General features: G+C 46.2%; 2 protein-coding genes across 2 annotated transcripts; both read left to right on the top strand.

Annotated features, from left to right (window-relative positions):
* Nucleotides 1–1,567: 1,567 nt before the first annotated feature.
* Nucleotides 1,568–6,846, top strand: LOC126040915 (macrophage migration inhibitory factor-like). The gene is made up of 3 exons (XM_049805984.1): nucleotides 1,568–1,675; nucleotides 5,862–6,034; nucleotides 6,780–6,846. The coding sequence occupies exons 1-3, from the start codon at nucleotides 1,568–1,570 to the stop codon at nucleotides 6,844–6,846; spliced, it is 348 nt and encodes a 115-aa protein (XP_049661941.1).
* Nucleotides 6,847–9,991: 3,145 nt separating this feature from the next.
* LOC126041265 (macrophage migration inhibitory factor) lies at nucleotides 9,992–12,658 on the top strand. Its single transcript, XM_049806688.1, has 3 exons — nucleotides 9,992–10,259; nucleotides 11,371–11,543; nucleotides 12,393–12,658. The coding sequence occupies exons 1-3, from the start codon at nucleotides 10,152–10,154 to the stop codon at nucleotides 12,457–12,459; spliced, it is 348 nt and encodes a 115-aa protein (XP_049662645.1). The 5' UTR covers nucleotides 9,992–10,151; the 3' UTR covers nucleotides 12,460–12,658.
* Nucleotides 12,659–12,705: the final 47 nt, after the last annotated feature.

Raw genomic sequence — 12,705 nt, 5'->3', positions numbered from 1 at the left:
ATGTAAGCAAACTGCGAATAAGGAGTGACTATTGTACCCAGCAGAAAAAATAGTTTGTGAAGTTCATTGGAAATACAGTCTAAGTTTTTCCAAGTGACCACGAAGAAGTATAGTGTGATTTGTGACTAAATGCTTTGGATCATGCCACCTGCTTTCAACTAATCACTGCAGAAAAGATTCATCAATATTACAAACAGCAGTTCCTCTCCTTACAGATAGAGCTGCCACTTGTTTTTAGTGCTTTGACATAGCAAACGTCCTGAAAAGGCTGTTTGCACAAACAGATTTTATTTCTGAATGGTTTTTTTTCAGGATTTTCATTATTTTCAGAATGCTTTGGATACAGGAGGCACAATCCACTAACATAAGCTGTAGAGGAGCACTGTCACATAGTAATTAATCTCCTGAGTTTTTATTTGCTGGCTTTTTACAGCAAGGGCGCTACCATGAAGGAACTGATTTAAAATCAACATACCCCACACAATCAACTTAAACATGTTCATATGGAGGTTTTTCACCACTTAAAAGTATTTGTTTAAATTACACCATTGCAGTACAAACATTTAGCATAAACTATAGAAAGCTCTCCCTCTTTTCCACAGACCAGGGAATGGAGTGAGTAGGAAAGCCCTTAACTCACAGAAACTACTGGGCATAAAGATACCCATCACCTTTAACATGGAGAGATTAAAAAAAACATTTATTTTATCTCCGTCAGTATTTTCAACCTGCTTTCCACACACACATCTCACTGCGAACACCCCCTACCAATTACCATATGACCCCTCTAAATCACTTCTTTCATGTAAGACTCTACTAGGCAGCAAAGAGAACTGATCCCAGCTCTGCCACATGCTCCGCTCTGGATAAAACCCTCTCATTTTAGAAAGCCTGTGGATTTCCTGTCTCTCAGGAGATCCTGTTGACTGTTACGGGACTATGTGCACAACGAAGGAGCAAGTTGAAAACAAGCCTCCTCTGAGTATGTAGAATCCAGTGCTCACCACAGTGGAAAATCAAGACCCTGATTTTAAGGCATCTTTGTCATGACTTAGTCACAGTTCAGGAAGATTTCCACAACATGTGTTACCGGGATTTTTCTGTTATGGTCTATTCCACAGAAAGAGCCCCAGACCTCACAATTAAGATGTCCATCTAAATTTTTTAAATAATTATGAGACTTGCATAAAGAGGCACATTATCACTCTCCCACTCTCAAACAGTCCCTGAAACACTTGCTTTTTCACTGGTTTTCACGATCAGGCTGTATCCAGTGCCATTTTGGATGCTTTGATTTCCAGAGTGCCAAAAGCCCGCTTCCCCCGCCCCCCGAAAGCTGTACCTTGACTATCTGCATTAGCAGCCAGCAGCCTGCAGATGGCACATGCAACCTCGCCTCTCCCCAGGCACTCCCACCCCTCCAGGTGCACCTGCGGAAGGTACCACTGACTATTTAAAGGCTCCTGAGGTACTTAGTAGCACGGTGGGGTAAGCTGTCTTGTAGGTGAGTTAGGAGTAAAGCTGTGCACGAGGTGAGCTGAAAAGCAAGCCCTCTTGCGATCCAAAGATGCCTAAATTCATTGTTAACACAAACATTAGTAAGGATAAAGTTCCAGAGCCTTTAATGGGAGAGCTCACCCAGCAGTTATCAAAAGCAATGGGCAAACCAGCACAGGTAAGAACAGATGTTCGAATGTTTTCCTTATCTAGTCAGTTGTGCCTATGCAATGAGCTATTTCTCAGCAATAGCCTCTATAAACTAATATACCTAGTAGCTCACCAGTATTTAGAGCTTTCTCTCTGTACAGGTGTCAAATACTTGTTTGCTGTGACTTAGCTCTTTTGAGGTCTTAAAACACCTAAAGTATTTAAACTAGCTTTGTGTATGATGGTATTCCATGTAGATCAAGACACTGGGGGGGTGGTGGGGGTGGTATGTATACACAGGTATCTCTGTGAATATCTCTCAAGAATCTAGCTGACCAAAAGCAAGCCTCACCTTCTAACTTCCTTGCTGAGTCCTGATGAATTTGTTTGTTACCTGCCACCAAATTGCTGGTACCCTAGTTGTTACAGCTGAAGGAAAAAATAAGGCATTCAGCTTGCTTGGACACTTAGCAAAATGCCCATGTAACATCTTGCTACTTGTAGTCAAAACACCAGAATAAAATCTGCTTGCTGGTTTCATTAGAAAACTGAGGGATTTTTACCTGCCAAAACCCCTGGCAAGATGCTACTGAGGTAAAGTACTGAAAGATTATTGTTAAGGGTTTTATAAGGCTTTCATTTTCTTAATTAATCCTGAAAGGTCACTAGTCACTCTATCAGTTGTTTACTGAAGACTGTTGATGAATACAAAAAAACAAAGGGAATGCTTCTCTATAGAGCTGTAAGCTTTATAACGTGAGCTACTCCTCAGTTGCTGTAGCAGTAGTAACTTAAATGAATTGCCTGTAGATCTTTAGCAGCTTGGTGAAGTGCACTGACTATGTATTCACTAGCAAATGAGTGTTTTCACAAAATGTTTCTTATTTTACTTTGGGAGTGATGCTTTGGAACTGTAGAAAGAATGAAGTTCTGGTGTCTACAGAAAGGATTCCGAGGGCTCCCCAGCAAACTTTTTCTGCCACTGGGACATCTGAAGCTCTTGAGCAGGTCTTTGCTCTTCATGGAAACAAAGCGCTCTGAAATGGTAGTCACTCTGGTCTACTTAAGATGGCAACAGATGTCTCGGAACCCCTTATCAATCGTTTGATAACTGACACAGGTGGAAGTGTCCTGAGAAGTGAAGAAGGGGGAAAAATGAACCCAAACATAAAAACCAAGTGGGATAACTGGGAATATTAGAACAAACTTCTGAATGTCTTAAAAATGGTAAGAGGAAAATTGAGCAGCTGGCATGGTTTTGTCAAAACCAGGAACAGTTTAAATAGTTCCACAGTAGTGTCATGCTCAGATCTAGTCCACACTTCCAGTTAATAACTCGGTGGACTGGGTGTGCAGATGACAATAGCTTGTATGCACAGGAGACAGAGTAAGAATTCAAGAACGTAATTAGAGGTATCCTCTCAAATCAAGAGGCTTTCGTTCAATAGCTGATTAATAAGTCAAGCTGCACAAAAGACAAAGAATAAGTCATATAAGCAGAACAGATTTGGGGAGCATTATGGGTTACAACACAAATAAGAGTTAAGACAATACTTGGGAGGAGAGGAATTTCATTTTTGTTGTGCACAAGGTGGAAGTAAGCCTCAGCAGGAATACTCCATCCATCCTCTCTACTGTGAGAAAGATGTAGGCAGATTAGAGATGCACCAAAGCAAAAACACTAGAGAAATAAGAGAATTTAAGGATCAACAGATATTCTGGCTCTTCTAGAAGAGAGAAGACTGAAGGAGGCTGTTATGGAAAAGATGGGAACATTTTTTTTTTCCTTCCTCTCTGGCATAAGGCAGGAAGCAGCTGGCTTAACCTGCAGCAAGATTTCAGTTAGATCTTGCAGGAAAATTTTAAAAGTTTCTGTGACTTCCAGTCAGGTTCTGCATTGGACTTGTGCCATCAACCCTACCAGTGGTGGAATGGTTAATAACACTGACATTTCTTTGACCAATTAGAAATTCTCAGTTCAGCACTGATAATTAGAATATTTCTATTTGTTATTTTGTGGCTGTAGACTTTAAAAGACAGTTTTATATGGTTGGATGTTCTCATCAAATTGATTTGATGTCAAGTTAAAAAGCCAGCCGACCTGGAGAAGCCTGGTTCTACTGTGTCTCTTCCAGGCAGATTGTTTGATGTCTGATAAAGGGGTCCCTCTTTCTCTAGGGACAGTAATGGAGCTTTATGAAATCAACCAGTCTCATTAGATATGTAGGAAATCAGTCTCTGCCAAATTTCACCAAAGTCAGTTATCTTGGGGAACAGAAGCATGTTTTAGGCTTGTATAAACCTTGTCTCCACAGAAAGCAGGCTAAACTGTAAATGGGAGTACGATATATTTTTTCCAACACATGCAGTAATATAATGAAATTCTTATGTAAAACTGGTGTGTTCTATCCCTCTTCAAAAAAAAAAAAACATTTTTTATCAATGTAGCAAACAAGTACTTGCTGTTGGGGGTGGGGGGGGGGGCAGCAGCGGGGAGGTGGTGTGGAGTGGTGTCATCTGGTAGTTCTTGCATAACAGCTCCTGAATATAAAGCTAGAGGCCAGGGCTGGGATGCAGCTGGAACAGGTTTGTGCAGCAGTGTGGAAGGGATATGTAATGGGACTTAAAAATATACAGGGAACAACAAAGATTTTTTTGAAGAGGACATGCAAGCTCTTCGTGACAAAGGAGGCAATAGGAAAGGGAGAGTCTTTTAGTTATAACACAGAAAGAAGGAAAGGATTAGGGTGGGCTGGAATGCAGAGCTTTCCTCTTGCAGGAAATGGTACCATTTGAAAAAAAAACTGATTTTTATTTTTCATCAAATAGGGTTTTTTCTACTGGAGAAACTGTTTCAAACATTTTCAAACTGCTCTAAGAAGAAAATAATGCTGATTAACACTTCAGCTTGATTTTTTTTTTTATTAATAGTAATCTGCTTCTGGGGTAGATGTTAAAGGCATATAGGTACCTACATCTGGTATAAAACTGAGAGCACAGGGTGTCCAGCCAGGGGAGAGAACAGGGCCAAGCAAAGTGGTACCTCAGCAGGATCTCCTTGGCTTAACCTGTACTGCTGTGGTCTGATGCATCTTGCACCCAAACAAGCTGTAAATGACAGCCAAGGCTAATTACCCAGACAACTCCTGGTACTCAGGCTAGCTTGTTTTACCAAGAGGGTTAATTGCTGCTGAGTTTCAATGATGCGCTGCTAATAAACGTGGGTAAGAACAGAACAGGAGCCAGATGGATGCCAAAGGAACTGATCCCTGGATTCCTCCTTGTGTGGATCTGACACTGTGTATTAGCAGCAGGGAAAATTGCAGGCTGGTCATTAATATTAACATAGATACTTTCTTCTATTTTTCCTGCTATCAAGAACAAAAGTGGGATTAGGCTGTATTTTGTTTAATGAGGGGGATGTTGATTTAGACCTCTGCTGTGTCAGTTCACATGTACCTCAGCAGGGAAGACTGCAACAGGAGCCAGTGAGGTGCAAAATCTCTCTGGAACGTAGGGCAGCAGCAATGAAATTGCACACCCCCACTTGCACCCAGCCTTCCTGCACAGGCAGGGAGAGCCCAGTGGCTCAGAGGAGGTTCTGGAGATATTGCAGGTCGCTGAGCTCTGGGAGCACCTGAACTTTCTACCCAAAATTCAGAGTTGGTAGAGATGTTACTGCAGGGTCCTCCTTCTAATGGTGCACCTGGGCTGAGCATCCAGAACCCATCATTCAGTAGGTAATTGGGTATACTGGGGTTGAAGGTTGCAAGACAGCAGTCAGGGAAGGATCTTTGCAACAGGGTAACTGAAGAGTGAAGCTATTTGTGTTTTAGTAAGTGGTGAAAAGCATCTCTGAGTGCTTGGGATTGCTCTCTTTTATAATTATTATTTTTATGTGTTGCTAGTACTTTTAGTTAAGAATACGGCCATTCTGCAATAGATGAAAGAACTGTGATGGCAGTGCCTGCTCCCAAAGGGTATGTTGTGGGAATGTGATTGTATTTCATACCTTGTCATCTTTGACTTGCAGAAAAATGTTTAGGAAGTCTGGAAGTGCAATGAAGTACATGCAGGAGAATTTCAAAAGCTTGAGTGATAGGCATTCACCTATTTTTCACTGCAGTTTAGGCACACAAATACCTTCATGGATTTTCAAAACTTTTCCTAACATGGCAAAGGAAAATAACATTCTTTTCTTATTCTTCCAACAGTATCTAGCAATACAGATCTCTCCTGATCAGCTGATGTCCTTTGGTGGCTCCACAGACCCTTGTGCTATGTGCTTTCTCTACAGCATTGGTAAGATAGGGGAGCAGGAGAACAAGGTGTACTCAAAATTGCTTTGTGACCTGCTGAACAAACAGCTGAAAATATCACCTGACAGGTGAGCTCATACAGCAACTTGTCTGACATGGCTTCCTACAGATTAAAACTATTAAACCCACACTTGTCCTTCAGTGTTCCTCTATTAACATTCTGCTTGGAGAGGCTTAATGCGAAGTCAGTGGAGCAACTCTCCAATTAAAAAGAAGAAAGGAGCAATTGCATGAGCTGCAATGCCAATGCCCAAAAGCTGTAAAATTTCTCTTAGTTGAAATGATGGAGACTCAGGCACTGCATGTACTCACAGATCTCATGTGTGTGAAACCCCAGGTACAGGCAGAATAACCTGATGTCATTAATTGATAAATTGAGTAACATGTACCAACACTTCCCAGCTGCCTGTGGGGTACAAGTGAAGGTCTATTATAAAAGCTTCTGCTTAAATAAAAGCATTTCTAGTCATTTTCCTGAAGGTACACCACTCTGCTCCAGAAATGACTGTAAATAAAACACAGCATCCTGAGATCTCCTTGAAAGAAGTAGAAAAATACCAGGAACCCCAGAATGCAAGTAGGCAAGGCATTAAAAGTGGGGAGAGGGCATGTGGAATATGCAACACTCGAACATACCTGCCAGAATTTGCAAAAGGAAATGTGTAACTTGCTGAGACACAGTGCAGGCCTGAGAAGCATAAAGCCCTGCGGGACAGTCTGCAGCATGGCTCTGTGTGTCCTGCTCCAGGAACACCCTGGCCAGCCTGCAGTGCTCTGCTCTCGGCAACTAACGGTGTCTGCCTTCCCTTTCAGAATTTATGTCAGCTTCTTTGACATCAGTGCCAGCAACGTAGGTTGGAACAACACAACCTTTGCTTGAGGTGCCCTCGGGTGGTAACAGCTTATTCCTGAACCCTCACGGTGGTTTTTGAGCGCTGCATTTCTAGTCATGTTACCGGTATCTGGCACAAATGCAAAAGGCAGTGGTACCTTAGTTGCTGCTACCCGCTGCTGTTTAACATCTTGTCTGCTGCTTAAATAAAAGTAAAAATCCAGCAGGACCCTTATGACTGAGACTGTCTTATTCTGGAAAGGCATGTGGTTGAGATAGAAGGTGTTTTCTCAAAATACTCTTAACAGAAGCTTTTCTTTTTTAAAAAGAACTTAGTCTTTTGTGTGAAGATGAACACTCCATGTGGGTATGCCTTTGCACTATTTGTGCAGGACAGCCTGGCCAAATTTAAATACAGTTATATTGACCCGATTTCAAAATACACTTACGTTTAAGTCACTAGATGTGGCTATCCATGTGGCATATGGCCCTCCCTTCAAAAAGAAGACAGACATGATTGCCTCTTATTTAAAAGGGATGGATTGCAGACCAGGTCTTCCTTAGATCTTAACACTCCATGCACCTCTAGCTGTTTAGCAGAAAAACTCATGCTGCAAGAGTCTCCCAGGGCTCCAGATAGGCAGAGGGAGTAAGTGGAAAAACCCACTGTTCACTGCTCTGCCCTCCCCTTTTCATCCATTGAACAATTTGCAGTGACAGGGAAGATTAGAGCACAGCTCAAAATGAGGCAGAGGCACAGTGAGCCATTCCCAGAGGCCAAAGCAATGAATTACTTACAAAAGGAAGATTTCCATATAAATATTTATTATCCAAGCCCTGGGTCAAATAAGAGCATTTGTTTCCAGAGTGAAACAGAAAGATTGAGTACAGATCTGTTTCCCGAATCTCTAAAATTAGGTGTATTGTGACTTTTTTTTTTTTTTCCTGGAAGAACAAACCCACCTTACCCCTGTTCTGAGCTCTATTGTGAACATCCCATTTTGTCCCTATCACAGCTTTGCTTTGCAGCCACAGTCTTTAAACACAAGCCTATACCTTGACCTGCAAAAATGCTTTGTTCAGATAACAAATGAAAGCTGCTTTGATGAAGCAAAGTAGCACAGCCAATGAAGCAGCATGCTTCTGGGCACCTAAATACAGTGTATCTTATTAAATATTTTTCATTCCATTTAATGCCTTGCAGAGCTGCCCAAGGAAGAAAGACATGGCACGAGGTAGGTAGTCTTTTGGCAGAATTGCTTGCAGAGATTGGCTACGCAGCCCTTAAACACAGCAGAACTTTCCATGGGGAGGCAGTTCCCTTTTCCAGAAATCACTCTGCCTTCTTCATAGAGCCACCTGGTCAAAGAATGCTGCCTCTGCCTGTTCTTGAAGACACAGCACCAGCATTCTCTGACGTTATCCTGGTTCCTCCTTCCTGGTCCAGTTGCTTTGTGCTCAGGTTTTGACTGTGATGCATGTGGGTATGTACAACGGCAAACTGTGAATGCCCCAGCCCTGCTATTTGCAGTCAGCCTCCAGGAAAGGCTTCAGCCTGCGCCGCATATTTTCTGAAGCCTATGCTAGGTGCTTTCAGAGTTATTCTCAGAGCATCCAAACCCCAAAATGTGTGATCCTACGGTACCTCATGGCACTAGTACAATTAAGACCACCTCTACTTGCTAATAGTCCTTATACCCTCTAAAAGGGAATGTAAAAGCTTTCTTTGTCTCTGGCACATCATTAGACTGCTCTTTAGTATATTTCTGCAAAACAATTTACCTTGCAGTTTTTTGCTCTTAGACACATTTTTTCATTGCTCCTATTTTAATTACAGGCGATTGTGTTTTAAAACAGATGCTGTTCACCAAGAAAATGTATTATGAATGCATGAGTGCGGAGCAATCACTGGAGCGAGGGGTGTGCACGAGTACACTGGTATTTGGTTAACTTCTAAAGATGCCTCTTTAGAAGCTATGAAAATGTATGCACTGCATCTTCCATAGTCAAGGGGGGGAAGGAGAATGAAAACACAGATGTGTCTCTGTTATGTGGCAGCATGGGCAGGGTCTGCTGCTTTGGGCCTCGCAGGCCGCAGAGCAAGCACACTGGTGGTGCCAGAATTCCCACCCCACCTCCATGCAACAACTCTGGGAGGCACTACACAATGGCAGGGAGCTGACGATATTAGTTCTCAATAGCACTGTTAATCACTAAAAAAATAAATGCTCTGGTCCTGCCAGTTCTCAGTCTTCTAGCCTGTGCCACTCTAAAGCATTTCCATACAATACTGTCCCTTACTTTTTGTTCAGGGCTACATGTGTTCACATGTGTAACATGTATGTATGGTCAAGCTTTCTAGCAGCAGCAGTGCTGGGACTTTGTTAAAAACTAACACGTGCTCAATTTCTGTGTGTAAAAATGTCTGTGTGGAGAGGGCTCTGGGCCTGATCCTCCTTTGCCTTCCCGTGAGTCATTCCAAGCAGCACAGCAGAGCTGCGCCGCAGTCACGGCGGTGTAAGAGGCAGGGTGGGGAGTCGTGCCCTCTGCAGCCTACGTGCATCGCATCACACAGCCCAGCAGAAGGCTCATCTCGCAGGCTACCTCTCACCTCCGAGTAGACACGCACCGTTTCATTTCTAAGCAAAGCCAGATCGCTTCTGCCTATTTCCAGCAGAAAAATATGCTGTGAAAATGAGGATGCTGAGGAGTAATAGATCACTCTCAATTTGATTGAAAAACGTTAGAGATTAATTAACACGTCGGCAAGTCAGATGTTTCTCTTGCATCCCGTTAAAACTATGCACGCAGTTAAAACAAAAACCGTACAAACGTGCCTTCATTTTGCAAAAGAAAAAAATTCCCTTCGGAGCCAGGGCAAGTATCCCTTTTTGCAACTGCCAAGCTAGGGCCTCTAGTCCTTTTTGGCCCTGATCCTGCAAAAGCCAGTGGGAGTACTACACTGGTAGTACCACATGCGCTGATAACAGGTTATCTATGAATTGCCCAGCGCGGCAGGACTCAGTTCCAGGGAGGAGCTACACCAATCCCCCCTCAAAATGCTCAATGGTAGTAACAAAGCAAACAAATCACGGCGGTAAGGGGGGAAGAGCTCTGGCCGGGACGCTGCCGCGGGAGGGAAGCCGTAAGCCGCAGCCAGGGCAGCAGACGGGGGAAGGGGGGGGGCAGTCCCCCTCCGCCCCGCTCCCTCCCCTCCCCGCCGGGCGCGGCCCCTTTAAGGCCGGCGCGGCTCCGCGCCCACTAAAAGCGCTGCCGCCGCCGCCGCCTCGTTCCACTCTGTCGTCGCCGTCGGTCCCGCCGCATCGCACCGTTCCGCTCCCGCCGCCGCCACCATGCCTATGTTCGCCATCCAGACCAATGTCTGCAAGGACGCCGTGCCCGACAGCCTGCTGGGCGACCTCACCCAGCAGCTGGCCAAGGCCACCGGCAAGCCCGCGCAGGTGAGGGCGGGCCGTGGGGCCCGCTGCCGCCGGAGGCAGAGGGCCGCGGCCCGGCGGGAGCGTGGGGCCGCCCTGGCGGGGGCTGGGCAGGGAGCGGGGCGAGCACGTGTGCGGCGACCGGCGGGAGGGTCCGGCGGGCCCGGCGCCGAGGGGAAGGCCCCGGCGGGGCGGCCGCGGGTCTACGCCCGCTCTCTCGCCCAGCCGGGGCGAAGCGGGGATGGGGCCGAGGGCGGCGTCTGCGGGCACAACGGGACTGCGGGCCCCGCTGCTCCGAGGGAAAGGGTCTTGTGCCCGTTCCCCCACCCCGGGAGCCCTCTGGGGAGGGTGGGGTGGCGAGGGAGCCGCGGCGCGGCGGCGGGCCTCCCGCCGCCTCCGTCTGCGCTGCAGCCCGTCCCCAGGCCCATCGGCTTGGCCTCCCGGAGCAGCGGCGTGACCTACGGTAAATTCGGTGCTCGATTACCTACAACACCGGAGATTTGTCCGCGCTTGTGCCAAGGAGTCGGGATTTCGGCCGCGGAGCTGTGCCAGCGGCACGTCTGGGGGAAGGGGCTGGTATCTGCCAGGCCAGGGAACCTGGCAAAGCGAAGTAACGGATACCGGAGCTCTCCTCCGGGCTGCCTCCTCCGCCCGAGCTGCTTCTGGTTATCCCGGGATCAGATACGGCCCCTCTTGAGCTCTCAGACCACTGCAGCCTGAGAAGCCAAACCCCCGTAAGGCTGAATTGCAGACAGGCCCGGTGGCTCAGTCAGCGATTTGAGGGTGTGAATTTTGGCACAGAAATACTGTTTTAAGGCCTTTACCTCCAGCCACGTGCCCTTTGCCCTGCGCCGCGGCAGTGCTGTGGCAGGCAGGAGTACCCATCTCGCCTGTGGCTTTGCACACAAACACAACCTTCGTTCTGAGAGCCAGGCTCGGGGGGATCCACACAGCGTGCGCTGCCGTCCCACCCGTGTGGGCTGCAGCCACTGAGCCTGGCAGAGGGCAGCGCTGGGGAACTGCCTGGGCCGCAATACAGCACACAACTGCGCTGCGTAAAGTTGGTACCTAAAGCAAGTTTGCATCAGAAGAGGGAAGGCGAGATTTGCTGTAACTGTTTGTTCTCTTACCCCAGTACATCGCTGTGCACATCATACCTGATCAGATGATGTCCTTCGGGGGCTCCACCGATCCCTGCGCGCTCTGCAGCCTTTACAGCATCGGCAAAATAGGAGGGCAGCAGAACAAGACTTACACCAAGCTCCTGTGTGATCTGATCTCTAAGCACTTGCATGTATCTGCAGACAGGTAAGGCTGGGATGTGATTTTAACCTTATTTTTTTGGCTTTCTGAAACTGCTTTGAAAAGTTTATTTTAAAATACAAAGAGCCAGGAATAAGTCTGCGTGTTGGAGAAAAGAAACAAGTGATCGTTTGCAGTGTTTTCATGTCCAGTTAAGAGTTTGATGCCTACGTCTTTCCCGTGAGAGTCCTCTGTTAAATGGCTTCCTGTTCTCAGAGTAGAGAAAAATACCAGAGGTCTGACAAGTTGTAGTGTGCCTTTCACCCCTGAGGTGTGGTATCCTCTGGTGATGGGAGGCTGAAAGCACAAGGGAGGAGCAGTAACTGGCTGGAGCTGAAAGACAGAAGTGGAAACCAGCAAGCTGTAAACAGCTCCCTTGCAGGCTGCGGAGCCTTGGGAGAGTGTCTGCGTACAGTGGTGAAGGTTGGGAAGAACCTGCTGCCAGTGACATGTTGGGGTTGGAACGAAGTGCAGAGCCAGCCCCGAGGGCCTGTTTGGCTTTTGTAAGGCTGCCTGTCTGTTTGACATGTGTGAAGGATGGCAGCATTTGGAAACAAAAGGGTTCGATCTCAAATATCTTTACAGGCTGCTAACCAAAAGCTGTCTGGTGTCTGGGCAGTCCCTGACTGAAGAAGACTTTGTATTTTAAAAAAGAAAAAAAAGTACAATTCTAGGGACTCTGAGGAATATTGACTGGAGGCTGTACCAGAGAAGTTAGCTAGATTTCAGTAAAAATTAAGCTTGAAATTTCTTTAGAGGAATGGGAAGCACTGTCCCCTGTCTTGTTGTCCTGTCTCGCTCATTACTTATATAAATGAGTTAAGGTCATTGTGTCTTTCTGTGCCTCTTCTGCAGGGTGTACATCAACTACTTCGACATGAACGCTGCCAACGTGGGCTGGAATGGCTCCACCTTTGCGTAGAGCTCTCCCGGCTGTCTGAAGAGGCTGCTCCTGGACCTACCCTCATCCTGCCCCTTAGCAGAGACCACCGCACAAATGGCCCTGTGTTGCATTTTGTGCACTCTCACAGATCGATGGCTCCTTGCTAGTGTGTTTAAATATTGCTGCTTCAACATTCCTGTTTTCTCTGTGTAGAAAACAAATAAAGATTTAGAAGTAAGCTGTCTGGTGTAGGTTTTGGTGCATTGGGGATGGAGCTGGGAAATC

Source organism: Accipiter gentilis, chromosome 7, assembly GCF_929443795.1.
Source record: "Accipiter gentilis chromosome 7, bAccGen1.1, whole genome shotgun sequence".
Lineage (NCBI taxonomy): Eukaryota > Metazoa > Chordata > Aves > Accipitriformes > Accipitridae > Astur > Astur gentilis.
Note: the sequence above shows the minus strand (reverse complement) of the source record. Positions and strands in the feature narration are given on the sequence as shown.

Excerpts from the sequence above, each read along its gene's own strand:
- LOC126040915 (XM_049805984.1), top strand. The coding sequence starts at position 1,568 with ATGCCTAAATTCATTGTTAACACAAACATTAGTAAGGATAAAGTTCCA. Across the intron at positions 1,676-5,861 it reads CAATGGGCAAACCAGCACAG|TATCTAGCAATACAGATCTC; the intron begins GTAAGAACAGAT and ends TTCTTCCAACAG. Across the intron at positions 6,035-6,779 it reads CTGAAAATATCACCTGACAG|AATTTATGTCAGCTTCTTTG; the intron begins GTGAGCTCATAC and ends CTTCCCTTTCAG.
- LOC126041265 (XM_049806688.1), top strand. The coding sequence starts at position 10,152 with ATGCCTATGTTCGCCATCCAGACCAATGTCTGCAAGGACGCCGTGCCC. Across the intron at positions 10,260-11,370 it reads CCACCGGCAAGCCCGCGCAG|TACATCGCTGTGCACATCAT; the intron begins GTGAGGGCGGGC and ends CTCTTACCCCAG. Across the intron at positions 11,544-12,392 it reads TTGCATGTATCTGCAGACAG|GGTGTACATCAACTACTTCG; the intron begins GTAAGGCTGGGA and ends CCTCTTCTGCAG.